The 23,944-nt window shown below is 45.0% G+C and overlaps 1 protein-coding gene across 2 annotated transcripts in view; it reads right to left on the bottom strand.

Moving 5' to 3' along the window:
* Window positions 1-10,172: 10,172 nt before the first annotated feature.
* LOC115127006 (transcription cofactor vestigial-like protein 4) overlaps window positions 10,173-23,944 on the bottom strand; it is a 116,895-nt gene continuing 103,123 nt past the window's right edge. For both annotated transcript variants that reach the window (XM_065002101.1, XM_065002100.1), the window contains 3 exons: window positions 14,357-14,597; window positions 12,640-12,724; window positions 10,173-11,940 (listed from right to left, as the gene is read on the bottom strand). In XM_065002101.1, coding sequence (XP_064858173.1) covers window positions 11,681-11,940; window positions 12,640-12,724; window positions 14,357-14,597 — 586 coding nt within the window. In that variant the 3' untranslated portion in view covers window positions 10,173-11,680. The remainder of the gene's footprint in view (window positions 11,941-12,639; window positions 12,725-14,356; window positions 14,598-23,944) is intronic.

Genomic DNA, 23,944 nt, shown 5'->3' with positions numbered 1-23,944 from the left:
AAAACAGAGGAGAGTTCTACAGCAAGTAAAAGTGCTAGGAGTTCCTCGTAGTTAAATGATCAGAACAGTGGCAGCCCTCCTGAGAGAATCATGTCCACATTTTACAAGCCCATCTCAATAATTTTATTCTGATGTTCTGGAGGCCGCTCTTTAAAAAGGCCCACTCCGTACGTAGGCTGTATTTAAAATAATAACGTGCATAATTACAGTCTCTCTCTGGCAGACTCCCTCTTGAAAAACAAGGCAGAGCCGTCATGCTAAAACCACAGTCAGGGATGAAAAGGGCTTTCTGTGTGGTTCTCAGACACACAGGCTCGAGTCTCTCCAGTGGTGCCTAACTTTAGTTACTAGACCTACCGCACTCGCCCACACACACACACACACACACACACACACACACACACACACACACACACACACACACACACACACACACACACACACACACACACACACACACACACACACACACACACACACACACACACACACACTTCCTGGTGGTGATATAGTTACCAGACCTGGGTACCAATAGTATTTGAACTCTTTTAAGTACATTGAGCATTTTCTCAAGCCTGCCTTGGAGTGTCAGGTAGGCGGGGTTTGCACTTTCGGGACATTTCTATTGGTTACATTGCAGCATGCAAGCTCAATAAAAAACATGTAAATGATTTGAAACAGTATGTTAAATCAGGTCTGGAAGCTACTAGACCTTGGCACTCCAAACTCTATGTGTTTAACCAATAGACTCACGTGATCCTGTTCAAACACACTATTTATGACCAATGTTTATATGGTCCCAAATGCCCCCCTATCCCCAACATAGGGCCCATCGAAAGTAGTGCACTATAGGCTATGCACTATATAGGGAATAGGGTGCAATTTGGGCAGCAGGGCAGTGCCCTGAAATCACATTTCCATTTTCAGGTGTCTCTCTGTGTGTGTGTGTGTGTGTGTGTGTGTGTGTATGTGTGTGTGTGTGTGTGTATGTTACATTCCATACAGTGTTCTGAGGCATGTGAATTGCGTCTGAAGGAAGTGGGAATGTGAAGAATGCCAGAATGCTCCAGAGTTGTTTACTGGCAGTCCAATGGGAAGACCACGGCCTCGGTGTCTGTCAAAGGCCTCTGTTAGTTCTTTGTACAGGGCTGTATAGACCTCGGCGATTACTGTGCGTCTCTTTGAAGTGGAAGCAAACCTGTCCTTCAACCTCTTCCTCCATATCAGCAGTTCATCTGATGTTTGTTTTTATTGTCTCTAAATCTGGGACATGAGTGATGAGGAGGAGGAGGACAGAATCATCAGAGTTCTAGAACAGAACACAGTCCCAGAGGGATTCTACTGCGTTCCAACAAGCCATCTCTTCTAAGCTCTTTACTGTAGGTCTTCTGCTCAGAGAACTGTTAGGAATGGGACTTGGTTATTATTATTTTGAAAACCCCAGTTGGTGTTTGTAATGTATGCCACTGATACGGTTTTAATAACGGATAACATTTAGAATGGTCAGATGGCGCCGTAGTGAATGGCCGCCCATTTGCAAGCTCCGAAACCAACTTTTCTGAAACAGATTTTTATTTTATTTAACGAGGCAAGTCAGTTAAGAACAAATTCGGATTTTACAATGACGACAATAACGACCTACCCCAGCCAAACTCTTCCCTAACCCGGACGACGCTGGGCGAATTCTGCACCGCCAATTGGGAATCCCGATCACGGCTGGTTGTGATACAGCCCAGAATCGAACCAGGGTCTGTAGTGACGCCTCTAGCTCTGAGATGTAGTTCCTTAGACCGCTGCACCACTAGAGAGCCCAAGTGAAGGTTTCATCAGAAGGTTGCATAACAATCTTACCAGTGATGTCATTTTTATAGTGGCTAATAACATTTAAAATGCTATTTCCCCCCCCCTCCACTTAAAGTCAGTTCACTGCTGTAACAAGGAAAACTATACAGGAAACCCCCTTGGACAAGCACATGCAAACAAAGTACTTGCAAGGATAGACATCGCAGCTCATTAAGTTCTCTCTCAAAAGGACATGGTAGACTGGTACTGCAAGTACAAACTAGTATAAAACAGGGATCTGGATCCCGGAAGGGATTTGATCTGGATCCCGGAAGGGATTTGATCTGGATCCCGGAAGGGATTTGATCTGGATCCCGGAAGGGATTTGATCTGGATCCCGGAAGGGATTTGATCTGGATCCCGGAAGGGATTTGATCTGGATCCCGGAAGGGAATTGATCTGGATCCCGGAAGGGAATTGATCTGGATCCCGGAAGGGATTTGATCTGGATCCCGGAAGGGATTTGATCTGGATCCCGGAAGGGATTTGATCTGGATCCTGGAAGGGATTTGATCTGGCGTTGATTTCATCCTTTCAGATACGTTACGGTCACATCTTCTCCTGCAGACCGTCGTAGGCCGGAATACTAACCACTGGTCCTGGGGTTCATCATTACACACACCTGGACTCATCATTACGCGCACCTGGACTCATCATTACTCACATCTGGGCTCATCATTACGCGCACCTGGGCTCATCATTACGCGCACCTGGGCTCATCATTACGCGCACCTGGACTCGTCATTACGCGCACCTGGGCTCATCATTACGCGTACCTGGACTCATCATTACGCGCACCTGGACTCATCATTACGCGCACCTGGACTCATCATTACGCACACATGGACTCATCATTACGCACACCTGGACTCATCATTACGCACACCTGGACTCATCATTACGCACACTTGGACTCATCATTACGCGCACCTGTTAATCTTTATGATTCAGACCTGGACTCCATTACCTTCATCATTTCCTCCTCTTTATGTTACTCTCTTATTTTATTTTACCTTTATTTAACCAGGTAAGCAAGTTGAGAACAAGTTCTCATTTACAATTGTGACCTGGCCAAGATAAAGCAAAGCAGTTAGACACATACAACAACACAGAGTTACACATGGAGTAAAACAAACATACAGTCAATAATACAGTAGAACAATAAGTCAAATACAATGTGAGCAAATGAGATGAGATAAGGGAGGCAAAAAAAGGCAAAAAGGCAAAAAAAGGTGGCGAAGTAAGTACATTATAGCAATTAGAGATAGAAATAATGAGGTGCAAAGGAGCAAAATAAATACAGTAGGGGGAGAGGTAGTTGTTTGGGCTAAATTATAGATGGGCTATGTACAGGTGCAGTAATCTGTGAGCTGCTCTGAGAGCTGGTGCTTATGTTCACTCATCAGTTGGTACTATTCTTGTGTACCGGTCCTGTAGCCTAATGGAATTGTCTCGTTCTTGGTTTTGTTTGTTTTCATTAAAACGTCCCGACTCACACCTACATTATTACAGTTGCAGGGAATCTATTTGACCTTTACTGAGTGTACAAAACATTAAAACACTAATATTGCACCCCCCTTTTTAGAAGGACGGACTCTACAAAGTATCAAATGCTGGCCCATGTTAACTGTGGGAAAAAGCATTGGAGTCGTGTCAAGTTGGCTGGATGTCCTTTGGGTGGTGGACCATTCTTGATACACACAGGAAACTGAAAAGCCCAGCAGCGTTGCAGTTCTTGACACAAACCTGTGCACCTGGCACTATGGTACTACCATACTTAAATATTTTGTCTTGCCCATTCACCCTCTGAATGTCACACATAGACAATCCATGCCTCAATTGTCTCAAGGCTTATAAATCCATCTTTAACCCGTCTCCTCCCCCTTCATCTACATGTCTCCTCCCCTTATTTAACCCGTCTCCTCCCCTTCATCTACACTGATGGAAGTGGATTTAACAAGTGACATCAATAAGGGATCATAGCTTTCACCTGGATTCACCTGGTCAGTCTATGTCATGGAAAGTGCAGGTGTTCTCCAAGTACACAGTGGGGTGCATAACATCTCAGAACGCACAAAACAAAATATATTTTATATTTGAGATTCTTCAAAGTAGCCACCCTTGCCTTGATGACAGCTTTGCACACTCTTGGCATTCTCTCAACCAGCTCATGAGGTAGTCACCTGGAATGCATTTCAATTAACAGGTGTGCCTTTTGAAAAGTTCATTTGTGGAATTTCTTTCCTTCTTAATGCATTTGAGCCAATCAGTTGTGTTGTGACAAGGTAGGGGTGGTATACAGAAGATAGCCCTATTTGGTAAAAGACCAAGTCCATATTATGGCAAGAACAGCTCAAATAAGCAAAGAGAAATGACAGTCCATCATTACTTTAAGACATGAAGGTCAGTCAATATGGAACATTTCAATAACTTAAGTTTCTTCAAGTACAGTCGCAAAAACCATAAAACGCTATGATGAAACTGGCTCTCATGAGGACCGCCACAGGAAAGGAAGACCCAGAGTTACCTCTGCTGCAGAGGATAAGTTCATTAGAGTTACCAACCTCAGAAATTGTACACATAAAAAACACCAGTCTCAAAGTCAACAGTGACGAGGCGACTCTGGCCTTCTTGGCAGAGTTCTTCTGTCCAGTGTCTGTGTTCTTTTGCCCATCTTAATATTTTCTTTTTATTGGCCAGTCTGAGATATGGCTTTTTCTCTACAACTCTGCCTAGAAGGCCAGAATCGCCTCCTCACTGTTGACGTTGAGACTGGTGTTTTACGGGTACTATTTAATGAAGCTGCCAGTTGAGGACTTGTGAGGTGCCTGTTTCTTATACTAGACACTCTACTGTACTTGTCCTCTTGCTCCGTTGTGCACCGGGGCCTCCCACTCCTCTTTCTATTCTGGTTAGAGCCAGTTTGCGCTGTTCTATGAAGGGAATAGTACACAGCGTTGTACGAGATCTTCAGTTGCTTGGTAATTTCTCGCATGGAATACCCTTCATTCATTGGGCCTCTGTACGCCTATGTAGAAATTCCCTTAAAAATCTGCCGTTTCCAGCTAAAATAGTCATTTACAACATTAACGATGTCTACACTGTATTTCTGATCAATTTGATGTTATTTTAAAAAATGTGCATTTCTTTCAAAAACATTTCGATGTGACCCCAAACGTTTGAACGGTAGTGTATAATGATAATAAATAAATAAAAACTCAGAACATTAATAACGTAGAAAGAAGAGTTGTGACCCCAAACGTTTGAACGGTAGTGTATAATGATAATAAATAAATAAAACTCAGAACATTAATAACGTAGAAAGAAGAGTAATACATTATTGATAATAAAGGTGACCAGACTGAGACTTGCCGTTTAAGAGCACTTTATTGTTCATTGACTTAAGTACAAAAACTTTTTCAATTGGAGAAACAAGGCCACAAAATGAAACTTTAATAAAGATTTACAGTTTGGAGAGTACAATACATAGTACTACAGTACTACTACATAGCACTACGTTTTACAATGTTGATGTAGCTTGAAAGTGGGACCCGATTCCCATAATGCATTACCTTTGTACAGTTGAAGTCAGAAGTTTACAGGTTGGAGTCATTCAAACTCATTTTTCAACCACTACACACATTTCTTGTTAACAAATGATAGTTTTGGCAAGTTGGTTAGGACATCTACTGTGTGCATGACACAAGTCATCTATTTTAAATTATAATATAATTCACTGTATCACAATTCCAGTGGGTTAGAAGTTTACATTCACTAAGTTGACTGTGCCTTTAAACAGCTTGGAAAATTCTAGAAAATTCTATCATGGCTTTAGAAGCTTCTGATAGGCTAACTGACATCATTTGAGTCAATTGGAGGTGTACCTGTGGATGTATTTCAAGGCCTACCTTCTAACTCAGTGCCTCTTCGCTTGACATCATGGGAAAATCAAAAGAAAATCAACCAAGACCTCAGAATGTGACATTGTAAAGTTGCTGGAGGAAACAGGTACAAAAGTATTTATATCCAAAGTAAAACGAGTCCTATATCGACATAACCTGAAAGGCCGCAAAGCATGGAAGAAGCCACTGCTCCTAAACCGCCATAAAAAAGCCAGACTACAGTTTGCAACTGCATATGGGGACAAAGATGGTACTTTTTGGAGAAATGTCCTCTGGTCTAATGAAACAAAAATAGAACTGTTTGGCTATAATGACCATCGTTATGTTTGGAGGAAAAAGGGGGAGGATTGCAAGCCGAAGAACACCATCCCAACCGTGAAGCACGGGGGTGGCAGCATCATGTTGTGTGGGTGCCTTGCTGCACGAGGGACTGGTGCACTTCACAAAATAGATGGCTTCATGAGGAGGGAAAATTATGTGGATATATTGAAGCAACATCTCAAGACATAAGACTTAACTGACCTAAGACAGGGGAATTTTTTACTAGGATTAAATTTCAGAAATTGTGGAAAAACTGAGTTTAAATATATTTGGCTAAGGTGTATGTAAACTTTTGACTTCAACGGTATATTCCCTGTATAGTGCACTACTTTTGAGAGAAGGGTGCTACTTAGGACACAGCTGTTGATTTGGAAGCACACAGCCAGTCTTCCTGTGATCTACCATTAAATAACATGACTAATACAGTAAGTGTTCGGATCTCACAAACAAGATGGACGACAAAAAGATCTTTTGTTCCATTGTCTCAAAATAAAAAAAAATCATCATGCAGTGTTTATATTAATACTGTGTTCCTGCACTTTAACCTTTTAAAAGAACAAACTCTAAAAAAACAAAAAACAAAAAAAGATCAACTTTTTAAAAACATTTATTTTATACACAAACAAAAAAAAAAAAAGGGGGGGGAAATTAAATAGCTACATGTCATTAAACAAATTGATCCTCAAAAAAAATACCTACAATTTTCTCTGTACAATCGTTACGCACAGCGTAATGGTCTCATAATTAACTATATATAAAAAGTTGTTTTTTTTTTATTATGTGATTTTCCTACAGCGTGTAGGGCATTGTGTTGCCATAGCAGAACGAGTGAGAGCCTCCCAAAATTTTTGAAAAATTCTGGTAACTTTCCAAAAAAATAATAATTCCCAGGTCACCGGAAATGTGCGACCGTAGTGCTATGGTAGTGACGCGTTTTTATAATGAAATGACCGCCTCTTCCCTTTCTGTTCATGCACATTATAAATGATCATTCTTTGAAAGGACATTATCAACGTTTTAGTTCTCTCATAACATTTACCGAAAGTACAAAGTGGAAATCAACCAGTCATCTTTGAAGAACTATACATTAGTTTTTGTTTAAATCTGAACTCAGATTAAAGTCAATAATAATAACATCAACTGACTAGCAGCTGGATCAGCTCTGAGAGAATATGGTTTAGGTTCAACTGGATCCGGTCTCTGAGAGAATATGGTTTAGGTTCAACTGGATCCGGTCTCTGAGAGAATATGGTTTAGGTTCAACTGGATCCAGTCTCTGAGAGAAAATGGTTTAGGTTCAACTGGATCCGGTCTCTGAGAGAATATGGTTCAGGTTCAGCTGGATCCGGTCTCTGAGAGAATATGGTTTAGGTTCAACTGGATCCAGTCTCTGAGAGAAAATGGTTTAGGTTCAACTGGATCCGGTCTCTGAGAGAATATGGTTCAGGTTCAGCTGGATCCGGTCTCTGAGAGAATATGGTTTAGGCTCCGTCCCTAATGACATCCCTAATCCTTATGCACTAATTGTGGCCAGACAAAGTGTGAAGCATTGGGAATAGGGTTTCATTTAGGACGTGTAGCCTTGGATGTAGTTACAGGAACTATAGATTTGACTTGGGATGATGGAATGTAAGGGCATATAGGAGCTGTATAGACAGTGCTTCATCAACCCTAGAGCTTTAACCATGTTCTGTCACCTTCACCACTAGATTTGCACGTTACGGTTACATCCCCCAAAATTCTCAGGTTTTCTATCAATTCTGGTTGCTTGGAAGACCCGTGGATTTTCCAACCAGGATTTCCCGGAGAAAAATCAAGGAATTTTCAGGGGAAAGTTTCCAGAATGTTGCAACACTAAATCACCACCTTTCTGTTACTAAGTTAGTAGCTATACAAATATTGATACGAATGCAACACCTGTCCTAGGTTCCCTATAGGAAGGAATGTCTGCTGCCTCGGTACAGGAGTTCGTTTCACAAGCTGCAGCTGCCCATCTACCCGGTGAGCAAAATAGTTTGAAAGACTCATTTTCAACATCTTGTGCTCATAAGATGCATACCGCTACACACATCAGAGAAGTAGAAACAACAACGACATGGAAAACACGAAATAAAAAAAATAAAAAATAGTCGACAGAAAGAGAAAAAGAAGGTTATGATAAAAGGTCGACTCTGGGTCGATCTCGTCGGCTGGTTTGTTGCGTTAATTCCATTTTCAGTCATGCAAAAACAAAAAACAACGCAGTAGCATCCAGGGATTATCAATAACGCTATAGGAGGATTACGGTAACGTTACGGAAAACATATTATTGATTAGAATCCAAACTGATCATATAGAAGAATACAGAAGGCCTGTCCGGAGGCTGTCCTCTGTTTCGCTAGCTGGTTGCTACCAGAGAGAACTGAAGAATACTACATATTAACATGGATATTACTGAAGAACACTACATATTAACATGGATATTACTGAAGAACACTACATATTAACATGGATATTACTGAAAAACACTACATATTAACATGGATATTACTGAAAAACACTACATATTAACATGGAGTCTAACTGGACCAGCAGTAAATGCAGCTACAACTGTTGTTGTTATTGCAGAAAACAAATGTAAAAAACAAAAACAATGTCACTTGTAATAAGATTGAAATGTCTAATAAACATGAATAGATACCAGCTATTTAAAAACAAAATATGCACCTTATTCTGTAAGCACTACTTTTACTTGACCAATCAAACCAGAGAACAAAAATCTACCTACCACACCACAGTGCCGCAGAGAGAGACATAATCTACCTACCACACCACAGTGCCGCAGAGAGACATAATCTACCTACCACACCACAGTGCCGCAGAGAGAGACATAATCTACCTACCACACCACAGTGCCGCAGAGAGACATAATCTACCTACCACACCACAGTGCCGCAGAGAGACATAATCTACCTACCACACCACAGTGCCGCAGAGAGAGACATAATCTACCTACCACACCACAGTGCTGCAGAGAGAGGAGATATAATCTACTTACCACACCACAGTGCTGCAGAGAGAGACATAATCTACCTACCACACCACAGTGCCGCAGAGAGAGACATAATCTACCTACCACACCACAGTGCCGCAGAGAGAGGAGATATAATCTACCTACCACACCACAGTGCCGCAGAGCGAGACATAATCTACCTACCACACCACAGTGCTGCAGAGAGAGGAGACATAATCTACCTGCCACACCATAGTGCCGCAGAGAGAAACATAATCTACCTACCACACCACAGTGCTGCAGAGAGGAGATATAATCTACCTACCACACCACAGTGCCGCAGAGAGAGGAGATATAATCTACCTACCACACCACAGTGCTGCAGAGAGAGGAGATATAATCTACCTACCACACCACAGTGCCACAGAGAGAGGAGATATAATCTACCTACCACACCACAGTGCTGCAGAGAGAGATATAATCTACCTACCACACCATAGTGCCGCAGATATAATCTACCTACCACACCACAGTGCCACAGAGAGAGGAGATATAATCTACCTACCACACCACAGTGCTGCAGAGAGAGATATAATCTACCTACCACACCATAGTGCCGCAGAGAGAAACATAAAAAACTACCACACCACAGTGCTGCAGAGAGAGACATAATCTACCTACCACACCACAGTGCCGCAGCGAGAGGAGATATACTCTACATACCACACCACAGTGCCGCAGAGAGAGGAGATATAATCTACCTACCACACCACAGTGCTGCAGAGAGAGACATAACCTACCTACCACACCACAGTGCTGCAGAGAGAGACAGAAGAGCTATAAGGGGGTAGGGGAGACGGGGGGGAAGGGGGAGATTAAAGTAGGGGAGAGGAAAGTAGGGGAGAGGAAAGGGGGAGATTAAAGTAGAGGAGAGGAAAGGGGGAGATTAAAGTAGGGGAGAGGAAAGTAGGGGAGAGGAAAGTAGAGGAGAGGAAAGGGGGAGATTAAAGTAGGGAGAGGAAAGTAGGGGAGAGGAAAGAAGAGGAAAGGGATTAAAGTAGGGGAGAGGAAAGGGGGAGATTAAAGTAGAGGAGAAAGTAGGGGAAAGGGGGAGATTAAAGTAGAGGAGAGGAAAGTAGGGGGAGAGGAAAGGGGGAGAGGAAAGGGGGAGATTAAAGTAGAGGAGATGGAAGGGGGAGATTAAAGTAGAGGAAAGGGGGAGATTAAAGTAGGGGAGAGGAAAGTAGGGGAGAGGAAAGTAGGGGAGAGGAAAGGGGAGATTAAAGTAGAGGAAAGGGGGAGATTAAAGTAGGGGAGAGGAATGTAGGGGAGAGGAAAGGGGGAGAGGGAAGGGGGAGATTAAAGTAGAGGAAAGGGGGAGATTAAAGTAGGGGAGAGGAAAGGGGAGAAGAAAGGGGGAGATTAAAGTAGAGGAAAGGGGAGATTAAAGTAGGGGAGAGGAAAGTAGGGGAGAGGAAAGGGGGAGATTAAAGTAGAGGAAAGGGGGAGATTAAAGTAGGGGAGAGGAAAGTAGGGGAGAGGAAAGGGGGAGAGGAAAGGGGGAGAGGAAAGTAGGGGAGAGGAAAGGGGGAGATTAAAGTAGAGGAGAGGAAAGTAGGGGAGAGGAAAGTAGAGGAAAGGGGGAGATTAAAGTAGGGGAGAGGAAAGTAGGGGAGAGGAAAGGGGAGATTAAAGTAGGGGAGAGGAAAGTAGGGGAGAGGAAAGGGGGAGATTAAAGTAGGGGAGAGGAAAGTAGGGGAGAGGAAAGTAGGGGAGAGGAAAGTAGGGGAGAGGAAAGTAGGAGATTAAAGTAGAGGAGAGGAAAGTAGGGGTGGAGGGGTGAGGGAGAAAACTATACTTTACAGAACAGAGAGATAGAAAGATGGGGTAATAAAATATATTTTCTTTCTTTTAAAAAGAGGTAACAGATTTGCATCAGAGTTCTCTTTGGTAACGAAGGCATGTGGTTGGTTGGGATGCGTCTCCATTTTGAATCCGTACATCTCATTGTACACAGAAACAAACTGTTTCCCGCTCAGCTTTTCTTTTCAAAATCTCAGGCGTCCAATAACACAAACAGAAAGAAGTACGCAAAACCTACTTCTACATAAAAAGTCAATTCAAAACTAAATAAATGCCAAAAGTCAAAACGTAGAGAAAAGAAAATGCTTCCCTTTTACTCCGTGGTTATATACATGGCTATATCCCTAGCTACAGGCACAGCTCTCTACGGGGTTACATCATGCAGGGTAGTCTTACACCAGGGAACAAGGCCAACCCTCTTCCTGGAAGGAGAGACATTGGACGTGCAGGGTTTTCCTCCAACCCTGCTCTGAAACACACCTGTGGTCGTATTTGTTAGTGCACACTATAAGTAAATATTTTGCAACACAAAATTAAAACAAGTTTGGTGACCTCATGAATATGACTGATTCTTCTACATCAGCTGTTCATCGGGACCTTGATTAGATGAATCAGGTGTTAGTTACAACAGGGCTGGAGCTAAATGAATACACCCTGCCTAGCCAGTAACTCTCCAGCAGGGCGGTTTAACCTGTGGTGTTACAGTGAATAAGGGATGGGGCAGGGGGGGCGGGTTTTAGCTGGCTCTAAGCCCCTCCCATCAGGACACAATGGATGGGGAGTGGCTGTGGTTGACCATGTGACTGTTGGGGGAGGAGTCAGGGGAGGAGGAGGAGGAGGAGGAGGAGCTTCCTTTGGCTTTGATCTGCAGCCAGGTTTCTCCTAAGGCCTTGGTGAAATGGTCGTCCACAGAGCCGGTGATGGACACAGAGTCAGAGACGGGTTCCGGCTGCTTGTAGTTCCTCCCCAGGCTGCGACGGAAATGCTCCTCGATCACCGGGTCAACACACGCAGAGTTGGCTGGAAGAGAAAAGAAAGGACAGGGGCTATAACTCTAACATCTAGACAGGTGGGGCTCTAACCCCAGACAGGCGGGGCTCTAACCCCAGACAGGCGGGGCTCTTACCCCAGACAGGCGGGGCTCTAACCCCAGACAGGCGGGGCTCTAACCCCAGACAGGCGGGGCTCTAACCCCAGACAGGCGGGGCTCTAACCCCAGACAGGCGGGGCTCTAACATCCAGACAGGCGGGGCTCTAACATCCAGACAGGCGGGGCTCTAACCCCAGACAGGCGGGGCTCTAACCCCAGACAGGCGGGGCTCTAACCCCAGACAGGCGGGGCTCTAACATCTAGACAGGCGGGGCTCTAACCCCAGACAGGTGGGGCTCTAACCCCAAAACAGGAGGGCTCTAACATCTAGACAGGTGGGGCTCTAACCCCAGACAGGTGGGGCTCTAACATCTAGACAGATTTACGTCTGGGGTGCACTACTTTTAACCTTACACTTCACTCTAATCTCAAACCAAATCTAGGACCCTTATGTGGTCCCCGTTGGAGTCTACAGGCAGCATAGGGCTCATCTGATGACTTACAGCTGTTACCTGGGGTGTCTGCAGGCTGCTCTACTGTAGCAGTATGGTATAATATATATGATGCTACTTACAGTTGCAGGCTGGTCTACTGTTGCAGTATGGTATAATATATATGATGTTACTTACAGTTGCAGGCTGGTCTACTGTAGTTGTTAGGCAGGTTACAGTTCCGGTTTTTGGCCGGAGCGCACGTTATCACTGACGGACGATTCTAAACAAACACAAAGAAATCAAACAAAACATGTTCAGGACTTAGCATGGGGTTTTAAAGACAACGTGGACTTAGCATGGGGTTTTAAAGACAACGTGGACTTAGCATGGGGTTTTAAAGACAACGTGGACTCAGCATGGGGTTTTAAAGACAACGTGGACTCAGCATGGGGTTTTAAAGACAACGTGGACTCAGCATGGGGTTTTAAAGACAACGTGGACTCAGCATGGGGTTTTAAAGACAACGTGGACTCAGCATGGGGTTTTGAAGACAACGTGGACTCAGCATGGGGTTTTGAAGACAACGTGGACTCAGCATGGGGTTTTGACTCAGCATGGGGTTTTGAAGACAACGTGGACTCAGCATGGGGTTTTGAAGACAACGTGGACTCAGCATGGGGTTTTGAAGACAACGTGGACTCAGCATGGGGTTTTGAAGACAACGTGACTCAGCATGACAACGTGGACTCAGGGGGTTTTGAAGACAACGTGGACTCAGCATGGGGTTTTGAAGACAACGTGGACTCAGCATGGGGTTTTGAAGACAACGTGGACTCAGCATGGGGTTTTGAAGACAACGTGGACTCAGCATGGGGTTTTGAAGACAACGTGGACTCAGCATGGGGTTTTGAAGACAACGTGGACTCAGCATGGGGTTTTGAAGACAACGTGGACTCAGCATGGGGTTTTGAAGACAACGTGGACTCAGCATGGGGTTTTAAAGATAACGTGGACTCAGCATGGGGTTTTAAAGACAACGTGGACTCAGCATGGGGTTTTGAAGACAACGTGGACTCAGCATGGGGTTTTAAAGACAACGTGGACTCAGCATGGGGTTTTAAAGACAACGTGGACTCAGCATGGGGTTTTAAAGACAACGTGGACTCAGCATGGGGTTTTAAAGACAACGTGGACTCAGCATGGGGTTTTAAAGACAACGTGGACTCAGCATGGGGTTTTAAAGACAACGTGGACTCAGCATGGGGTTTTAAAGACAACGTGGACTCAGCATGGGGTTTTGAAGACAACGTGGACTCAGCATGGGGTTTTAAAGACAACGTGGACTCAGCATGGGGTTTTAAAGACAACGTGGACTCAGCATGGGGTTTTGAAGACAACGACAGCATGGGGTTTAAAGACAACGTGGACTCAGCATGGGGTTTTAAAGACGTGGACTCAGCATGGGGTTTTGAAGACAACGTGGACTCAGCATGGGGTTTTAAAGACAACGTGGACTCAGCATGGGGTTTTAAAGACAACGTGGACTCAGCATGGGGTTTTAAAGATAAACGTGGACTCAGCATGGGGTTTTAAGACAACGTGGACTCAGCATGGGGTTTTAAAGACAACGTGGAAGCATGGGGTTTTAAAGACAACGTGGACTCAGCATGGGGTTTTAAAGACAACGTGGACTCAGCATGGGGTTTTGAAGACAACGTGGACTCAGCATGGGGTTTTAAAGATAACGTGGACTCAGCATGGGGTTTTAAAGATAACGTGGACTCAGCATGGGGTTTTAAAGACAACGTGGACTTAGCATGGGGTCTTGAAGACAACGTGTTACCTGCATATTCTTATGCCCTGAAAGTGTGAGTGTGTGTGTGTGTGTGTGTGTGTTCGTCTTGAATCTAACCTGCTGGCGTTCCACAGGGCTGACAGTTGGTGAGATGACAAAGGTACGGGCGGCATCCATGTTGTTTTTGGTCAGGGCGAGAGGCTGGTCCATGGCCAGGCTGGGCATGTGGTGGTGGGGGGCATACAGGTGGTGGTTTCCATGGAGAACCATGGAGGGGGCGGCGGCTCGCTCCATGGGGCTGCGGCTACAGTCCCGAGGGTCCTTAGTACTACGGAAGTCGCCATTGGAAGGCTTGCCTCTGCAGAGAGAAGATGATAAAAGATTTATTGTCTAATGTACACAGATTTCCTAAAGAAACTGTCCGTTTGATTCATTCCACGACTGGAGAGAGGAGGGGGTGGGGTGTGGGGGGGTAGATGGGGGTAACAGACAGAGAAATCCATAACATCAAGACAGAAGACTGATTGATGTCTACTGTTGGAGCAGAGATCAGAAGCGTCAGATGAAACAGAGCGTGAAACATCGTAAAGCAAGGAGGAAAGGCATTTTACTGAACGTGACAAAAACTTAACGGCTGGTTGTGTAGATGGATGAGAATTATTATTTTTTAAATCTATTTTTAGAATAAGGCTTTAACGTAACAAAATGTGACTCGTTTCAGGAAACTAGGCGTATCACTACTTCACATGAGTGACATTAGAACGTATAAAAAAAAAACAATAATTACGAAAATACGTTTTGTTTTGTTGCAGAAATGCCTTCTGGAACATGTGAACTTTCATGTGCCTTATTAACAAACTTGTATGCCATCTGTAAATGATCAGTATGTGTAGGCAATCCTGTCTAATGCAGCTTTTTAGAAAGACATCACGTATTAAAACTGCTTCAGTGTTGCTCTCCAGTTTCTGGAGGACCGAGTTTTGAAATCAGTGGAATTAGAGTCTGATAGCTGAAGAGCTGGAGCAAATTTTGGCGTCTGATTGCTAATATGCAGATGGAATTGAAAAGAGAACACACAGAAGTCTCTGGATTACATCTTCAAACTAAGGGCAACCATGGCATCCATGACAGTTACCTATGCTGCAGAGTATAAGTTCATTAGAGCTGCATCAGATGACCTGGCCTCCACAAGCATCCAACCTCAACCCAATTAAGGTGGTTGGGGATGAGTTGGACCGCAGAGTGAAGGAAAAGCAGCAAACAAGTGCTCAGCATATGTGGGAACTCCTTCAAGATTGTTGGTAAAGCATTCCAGGTGAAGCTGGTTGAGAGACTGCCAAGAGTGTGCAAAACTGTCAAGGCAAAAAGTGTCTACTTTAAAGAATCTAAAATATATTTTGATTTGTTCAACACTTTTTTGGTTACTACATGATTCCATATGTGTTATTTCATAGTTTTGATATCTTTCACTATTATTCTACAATGTAGAAAATAGTTTAAAAAATGAAGAAAATCTTTAGTAGGTGTCCAAACTTTTGACTGGTACTGTATATTATCCATGTCCTTGTTCAGCCACGACTCTGAGAAACATAGAATATTACAGGTCCTGTAGATAGGATAGTCTGGAACAGAGCTGATCTAGTTTGTTCTCTAGTGACTCTACGCTCGCCAACAGAAGTGAGTGTAGAGGCGGTTAATTTGCTCGCCAACGTCGTCTCGTCAGGATGCCGCCTCGCCGTCGCTTCCTCTTTCACCGTCGCTTCCTCTTTAGAGTCCCGGGGGATCAGGGTCCGGGGTAAGCGGAGCATCCAGAGCTGCCGACTCGTTAAAAGTAGAAATGTAGAAATCTTTCTTGATGTCAAGAAGTCTATTTTCAAGTCATAGGAAATGATGTCAGAGGACATTATGTACAACAAATAAAAGTCTCCGATCAGAAAATAATTGGCCAGGAGCCCGTAAAACAATCCACTGTAGCGCCATTTTGAACAGAGATTGTTTTCATGTTCTTTGTCAGAGAGTATTTCAAATGTGGTTAACAGTGTTGTTTTTACTGATTAGGTACATTTTCATTTGTGATTGACGTGGAATTACTCTGGAGCCATATGTGTGTGTGTCTCTGTCTCTCTGTGTGTGTGTGTGTCTGTCTGTCTGTGACTGTCTGTCTCTGTGTGTGTGTCTCTGTCTCTCTGTCTGTGTGTGTGTGTGTCTGTCTGTCTGTCTGTGTGTGTGTCTGTCTGTGTGTGTGTGTGTCTGTGTGTTTGTCTCTGTCTCTTTGTCTGTGTGTGTGTGTGTTATTGACGTGGCATTACTCTGGAGCCGTGTGTGTGTGTGTGTTAGCTGCTACTTGACACCTCATGCTTGGGTGCACCTAGATATTATCTCTCTCTCCCTGTGCTAGTCAGTCGTATGAAAGACAGACCTGGGTCTGGGGGGGGGGATAGGGGAAGGGCGAGGGACAAAATAAAACAAGTTACTTTTGTCCCAAAACCTTGGAATGTGGAAACGAGGGTAATATTTCCCTCCCTGGTCAGTTGTGCTTCAGAACCACTCTACATCCACTGTAAATGGAACCTTGTGGAATATTTTTTTAAAACGCACTGTTCATGACTGTAGTTCAAGTCAGACGGCAACCAAGGACCAATTTCTATCTGAAAACAAGGAGCCCTTATCCTGTAAGAGTCAGGCGGCTGTGGGCTGGAAGCCTGCTACGGCCCGCCTCTCTGAGGGCTGGAAGCCTGCTACGGCCCGCCTCTCTGAGGGCTGGAAGCCTGCTACGGCCCGCCTCTCTGCGGGCTGGAAGCCTGCTACGGCCCGCCTCTCTGCGGGCTGGAAGCCTGCTACGGCCCTCCTCTCTGCGGGCTGGAAGCCTGCTACGGCCCGCCTCTCTGAAGGCTGGAAGCCTGCTGCGGCCCTCCTCTCTGCGGGCTGGAAGCCTGCTACAGCCCGCCTCTCTGAAGGCTGGAAGCCTGCTACGGCCCGCCTCTCTGCGGGCTGGAAGCCTGCTACGGCCCTCCTCTCTGCGGGCTGGAAGCCTGCTACGGCCCGCCTCTCTGAAGGCTGGAAGCCTGCTGCGGCCCGCCGCTCTGTCTCTGTAGTATTCCCTCCTGTTGAGGCCTCTCCTCACTTGGCAACGTGCACCTTCGTAACATGACAGTGTAACATTGTACTCTGTTCCATTTGTTCCTAGAACCCCGAATAGCAGACTTGTGGAATCGAGTTACACATTTGATTAAACTAGTAGCCTCAAGACTCGACAATGACTTGAGACTGACTTTAAATTATCTGGCCAGGTTTGGTAACGTTTTGTCACTAAATTTGTGGCACAGAGACTCCATGGCTTTACTCTCTATGCAGCCAGACTCCATGGCTTTACTCTCTATGCAGCCAGAGACTCCATGGCTTTACTCTCTATGCAGCCAGAGACTCCATGGCTTTACTCTCTATGCAGCCAGACTCCATGGCTTTACTCTCTATGCAGCCAGACTCCATGGCTTTACTCTCTATGCAGCCAGAGACTCCATGGCTTTACTCTCTATGCAGCCAGAGACTCCATGGTTTTACTCTCTATGCAGCCAGAGACTCCATGGTTTTACTCTCTATGCATCCAGAGACAGTCATCGCAGAATCGCCCTTCCAAAAAAAAAAACATTTGACAGATTGGCTTGTGAAATGTACACTCGGTCCTCTGATTGGACCAGCAAACTGTCACTCAACACAGGCCGGGTGAGCTAACGATAGCTTATTTGCTGTTCAGCTATACGATCAGGTGCCATGCAAAACATATACAGTTACAGTTGTGGCCAAAAGTTTTGAGAACGACACAAATATTAATTTCCACAAAGTTTACTGCCTCAGTGTCTTTAGATATTTTTGTCAGATGTTACTATGGAATACTGAAGTATAATTACAAGCGTTTCATAAGTGTCAAAGGCTTTTATTGACAATTACATGAAGTTGATGCAAAGAGTGAATATTTGCAGTGTTGACCCTACTTTTTCAAGACCTCTGCAATCCGCCCTGACATGCAGTCAATTAACTTCTGGGCCACATCCTGACTGATGGCAGCCCATTCTTGCATAATCAATGCTTGGAGTTTGTCAGAATTTGTGGGGTTTTGTTTGTCCACCCGCCTCTTGAGGATTGACAACAAGTTCTTAATGGGATTAAGGTCTGGGGAGTTTCCTGGCCATGGACCCAAAATATCAATGTGTTGTTCCCCGAGTTATCACTTTGCCTTATGGCAAGGTGCTCCATCATGCTGGAAAAGGCATTGTTCGTCACCAAACGGTTCCTGGATGGTTGGGAGAAGTTGCTCTCGGAGAATGTGTTGGTACCATTCTTTATTCATGGCTGTGCTCTTAGGCAAAATTGTGAGTGAGCCCACTCCCTTGGCTGAGAAGCAACCCCACACATTAATGGCCTCAGGATGCTTTACTGTTGGCATGACACAGGACTGATGGTAGCGCTCACCTTGTCTTCTCCAGACAAGCTTTTTTCCTGATGCCCCAAACAATCGGAAAGGGGATTCGTCAGAGAAAATGACTTTACCCCAGGTCCTCAGCAGTCCAATCCCTGTACCTTTTTCAGAATATCAGTCTGTCCCTGATATTTTTCCTGGATAGAAGTGGCTTCTTTGCTGCCCTTCTTGAAACCAGGCCATCCTCCAAAAGTCTTCGCCTCACTGTGCGTGCAGATGCACTCACACCTGCCTGCTGAGATTCCTGAGTAAGCTCTGTACTGGTGGTGCCCCGATCCCGCAGCTGAATCAACTTTAGGAGACGGTCCTGGCGCATGCTGGACTTTCTTGGGCGCCCTGAAGCCTTCTTCATAACAATTGAACCACTCTCCTTGAAGTTCTTGATGATCTGATAAATGGTTGTTTTAGGTGCAATCTTCCTGGCAGCAATATCCTTGCCTGTGAAGCCCTTTTGTGCAAAGCAATGATGATGGCACATGTTCCTTGCAGGTAACCATGGTTGACAGAGGAAGAACAATGATTCCAAGCACCACCCTTCCTTTTGAAGCTTCCAGTCTGTTATTCAAACTCAATCAGCGTGACAGAGTGATCTCCAGCCTTGTCCTCGTCAACACTCACACCTGTGTTAACGAGAGAATCACTGACATGATGTCAGCTGGTCCTTTTGTGGCAGGGCTGTAATGCGGTGGAAATGTTATTTTTGGGGGATTCAATTCATTTGCATGGCAAAGAGGGACTTTGCAATTAACTGCAATTCATCTGATCACTCTTCATAACATTCTGGAGTATATGCAAATTGCCTTCATATTAAACTGATGCAGCAGACTGTGAAAATTAATATTTGTGTCATTCTCAAAACTTTTGGCCATGACTGTAGGTAGAGAGGATCACCACAACTGTTATTTTGGTTACTCTGCTAGCATCTTGCTGGTTACTCTGCTAGCATCTTGCTGGTTACTCTGCTAGCATCTTGCTGGTTACTCTGCTAGCATCTTGCTGGTTACTCTGCTAGCATCTTGCTGGTTACTCTGCTAGCATCTTGCTGGTTACTCTGCTAGCATCTTGCTGGTTACTCTGCTAGCATCTTGGTGGTTACTCTGCTAGCATCTTGGTGGTTACTCTGCTAGCATCTTGGTGGTTACTCTGTTAGCATCTTGGTGGTTACTCTGCTAGCATCTTGCTGGTTACTCTGCTAGCATCTTGGTGGTTACTCTGCTAGCATCTTGGTGGTTACTCTGCTAGCATCTTGGTGGTTACTCTGTTAGCATCTTGGTGGTTACTCTGCTAGCATCTTGGTGGTTACTCTGCTAGCATCTTGGTGGTTACTCTGCTAGCATCTTGCTGGTTACTCTGCTAGCATCTTGGTGGTTACTCTGCTAGCATCTTGGTGGTTACTCTGCTAGCATCTTGGTGGTTACTCTGCTAGCATCTTGCTGGTTACTCTGCTAGCATCTTGCTGGTTACTCTGCTAGCATCTTGGTGGCTAATCTGCTAGCATCTTTCTGGCTACTCTGCTAGCATCTTTCTGGCTACTCTGCTAGCATATTTCTGGCTACTCTGCTAGCATATTTCTGGCTACTCTGCTAGCAGCTTGCTGGCTACTTCTCTACTCTGCTAGCATCTTGCTGGCTACTTGGATACTCTGCTAGCATCTTGCTGGCTACTTGGATACTCTGCTAGCATCTTGCTGGCTACTTGGCTACTCTGCTAGCATCTTTACTCTGCTAGCATCTTGCTGGCTACTCTGCTATCAGCATGCTGGCTACTCTGCTAGCAGCTTGCTGGCTACTCTGCTAGCAGCTTGCTGGCTACACTGCTAGCAGCTTGCTGGCTACTCTGCTAGCATCTTGGTGGTTACTCTGCTAGCATCTTGGTGGTTACTCTGCTAGCATCTTGCTGGCTACTCTGCTAGCATCTTGGTGGTTACTCTACTAGCATCTTGGTGGTTACTCTACTAGCATCTTGGTGGTTACTCTACTAGCATCTTGGTGGTTACTCTGCTAGCATCTTGGTGGTTACTCTGCTAGCATCTTGGTGGTTACTCTGCTAGCATCTTGGTGGTTACTCTGCTAGCATCTTGGTGGTTACTCTGCTAGCATCTTGGTGGTTACTCTGCTAGCATCTTGCTGGTTACTCTGCTAGCATCTTGCTGGTTACTCTGCTAGCATCTTGGTGGTTACTCTGCTAGCATCTTGGTGGTTACTGCTTGGTGGTTACTCTGCTAGCATCTTGGTGGTTACTCTGCTAGCATCTTGGTGGTTACTCTGCTAGCATCTTGGTGGTTACTCTGCTAGCATCTTTCTGGCTACTCTGCTAGCATCTTTCTGGCTACTCTGCTAGCATATTTCTGTCTACTCTGCTAGCATATTTCTGGCTACTCTGCTAGCAGCTTGCTGGCTACTTCTCTACTCTGCTAGCATCTTGCTGGCTACTTGGCTACTCTGCTAGCATCTTTACTCTGCTAGCATCTTGCTGGCTACTCTGCTATCAGCATGCTGGCTACTCTGCTAGCAGCTTGCTGGCTACTCTGCTAGCAGCTTGCTGGCTACTCTGCTAGCAGCTTGCTGGCTACTCTGCTAGCATATTTCTGGCTACTCTGCTAGCAGCTTGCTGGCTACTTCTCTACTCTGCTAGCATCTTGCTGGCTACTTGGATACTCTGCTAGCATCTTGCTGGCTACTTGGCTACTCTGCTAGCATCTTTACTCTGCTAGCATCTTGCTGGCTACTCTGCTATCAGCATGCTGGCTACTCTGCTAGCAGCTTGCTGGCTACTCTGCTAGCAGCTTGCTGGCTACTCTGCTAGCAGCTTGCTGGCTACACTGCTAGCAGCTTGCTGGCTACTCTGCTAGCATCTTGGTGGTTACTCTGCTAGCATCTTGGTGGTTACTCTGCTAGCATCTTGGTGGTTACTCTGCTAGCATCTTGGTGGTTACTCTGCTAGCATCTTGGTGGTTACTCTGCTAGCATCTTGGTGGTTACTCTGCTAGCATCTTGCTGGTTACTCTGCTAGCATCTTGCTGGTTACTCTGCTAGCATCTTGGTGGTTACTCTGCTAGCATCTTGGTGGTTACTCTGCTAGCATCTTGGTGGTTACTCTGCTAGCATCTTGCTGGCTACTCTGCTAGCATCTTTCTGGCTACTCTGCTAGCATATTTCTGGCTACTCTGCTAGCATATTTCTGGCTACTCTGCTAGCAGCTTGCTGGCTACTTCTCTACTCTGCTAGCATCTTGCTGGCTACTTGGATACTCTGCTAGCATCTTTACTCTGCTAGCATCTTGTTGGCTACTCTGCTATCAGCATGCTGGCTACTCTGCTAGCAGCTTGCTGGCTACACTGCTAGCAGCTTGCTGGCTACTCTGCTAGCAGCTTGCTGGCTACTCTGCTAGCAGCTTGCTGGTTACTCTGCCAGCAGCTTGCTGGCTACTCAGCTAGCATCTTGTTGGCTACTCAGCTTGCTAGCTAGCCGGCTAAAAACAGCAAGCAAGCTAACTTTTTTAGCTTCCAACATCTCCTCCATGTGAAATAATTGATATTTAAATAATATGCCAAGGCAAATATTTGTGTACTTGCCAGTGTAATCTACAACATCACCCCAGTTTGATATGCTGCTTGAATGCATTTGGTTCCATATCAGCAAAAAAACAATAGAATGTCATCATTTTTTCTCTCTCGGTGATACAGCAAATACCATTTCAACATAGCCTAGAATCAGGTAGTTATTACTTCTAAACAAAATACCTTTTTTGAAGAGGGAGGGGTGTGGATTTTTAAAAGACTGCAATGTTGGCTTGACTTATTTTTGTGGAACATTCGCCGAGATTATATTTAGTTGTCGATGCAAAATAGGTTGCCCAGCTAAACCAAGTCCAAGCTATCTTTAAATTCAAGTGAAACAGATTGAGACGACAGATGACATCGACCGCTGAAACCAGGTCAATAACTCTATGCACAGTCCTATTGATTAGGATTTGTTAGGATTTATTGTGAGTAGGACTTTGCCGCCACCCAGTTTATCAAGACATTTACCATTACATTATGTAGTTAAAGATTGTTAAAACCAAAAACTCAAATTGATTGTATGGTTGTACAAGTCATGCGTTAACACATACATGGCTGTCTCTTTATTATAAAATATTGACCGTCGCCCGTCCTTGACCTCCATACTGGTCATTCTCTAGTCGGCAGGACTACGTAACACAAGGAGACGGTCATTCTCTGGTCGGCAGGACTACGTAACGCAAGGAGACTGGTCGGCATGACTACGTAACGCAAGGAGACGGTCATTCTCTGGTCGGCAGGACTACGTAACGCAAGGAGACGGTCATTCTCTGGTCGGCAGGACTACGTAACGCAAGGAGACGGTCATTCTCTGGTCGGCAGGACTACGTAACGCAAGGAGACGCTCATTCTCTGGTCGGCAGGACTACGTAACGCAAGGAGACGTCATTCTCTGGTCGGCAGGACTACGTAACGCAAGGAGACGCTCATTCTCTGGTCGGCAGGACTACGTAACGCAAGGAGACGTGCATTCTCTGGTCGGCAGGACTACGTAACGCAAGGAGACGACGCAGGACTACGAACGGAGACACTCATTCTCTGGTCGGAAGGACTACGTAACGCAAGGAGACGCTGCATTCTCTGGTCGGAAGGACTACGTAACGCAAGGAGACGTGCATTCTCTGGTCGCAGGACTACGTAACGCAAGGAGACGCGCATTTTGTGATGTAAAATGACATTCACGTACAAAGTTTGGCTAAGCTCTGTTTCTCGCTTTAGTTGTCTGTATATATATATTGGGGCGGCAGGGTAGCCTAGTGGTTAGAGCGTTGGACTAGTAACCGAAAGGTTGCAAGTTCGAATCCCCGAGCTGACAAGGTACAAATCTGTCGTTCTGCCCCTGAACAGGCAGTTAACCCACTGTTCCTAGGCCGTCATTGAAAATAAGAATTTGTTCTTAACTGACTTGCCTAGTAAAATAAAAAATAAAATAAATAAATATATATATATATATATATATATATATGTATGTTGCTCCTTCAGCAGTCAGACCGTGGAGTTACGCAGCGCAGAATGTGGTGGTGGTTAGATCTCTCTACTGTACAGAGAGGGTATATAGCTGTAACTACTGGCGCTGGAACTACAACCTCTGCCAGCTGAACAACAGAGAGGAGGAGCAGAGCCAAGATGGCTGATGAAATGATGCTCTGTTGTTTTACATGGGGCT

This window comes from Oncorhynchus nerka, linkage group LG15, assembly GCF_034236695.1.
Source record: "Oncorhynchus nerka isolate Pitt River linkage group LG15, Oner_Uvic_2.0, whole genome shotgun sequence".
Taxonomy (NCBI): Eukaryota; Metazoa; Chordata; class Actinopteri; order Salmoniformes; family Salmonidae; genus Oncorhynchus; species Oncorhynchus nerka.
The sequence above is the reverse complement of the archived record's forward strand: the minus strand, read 5'-3'. Positions and strand labels throughout refer to the sequence as shown.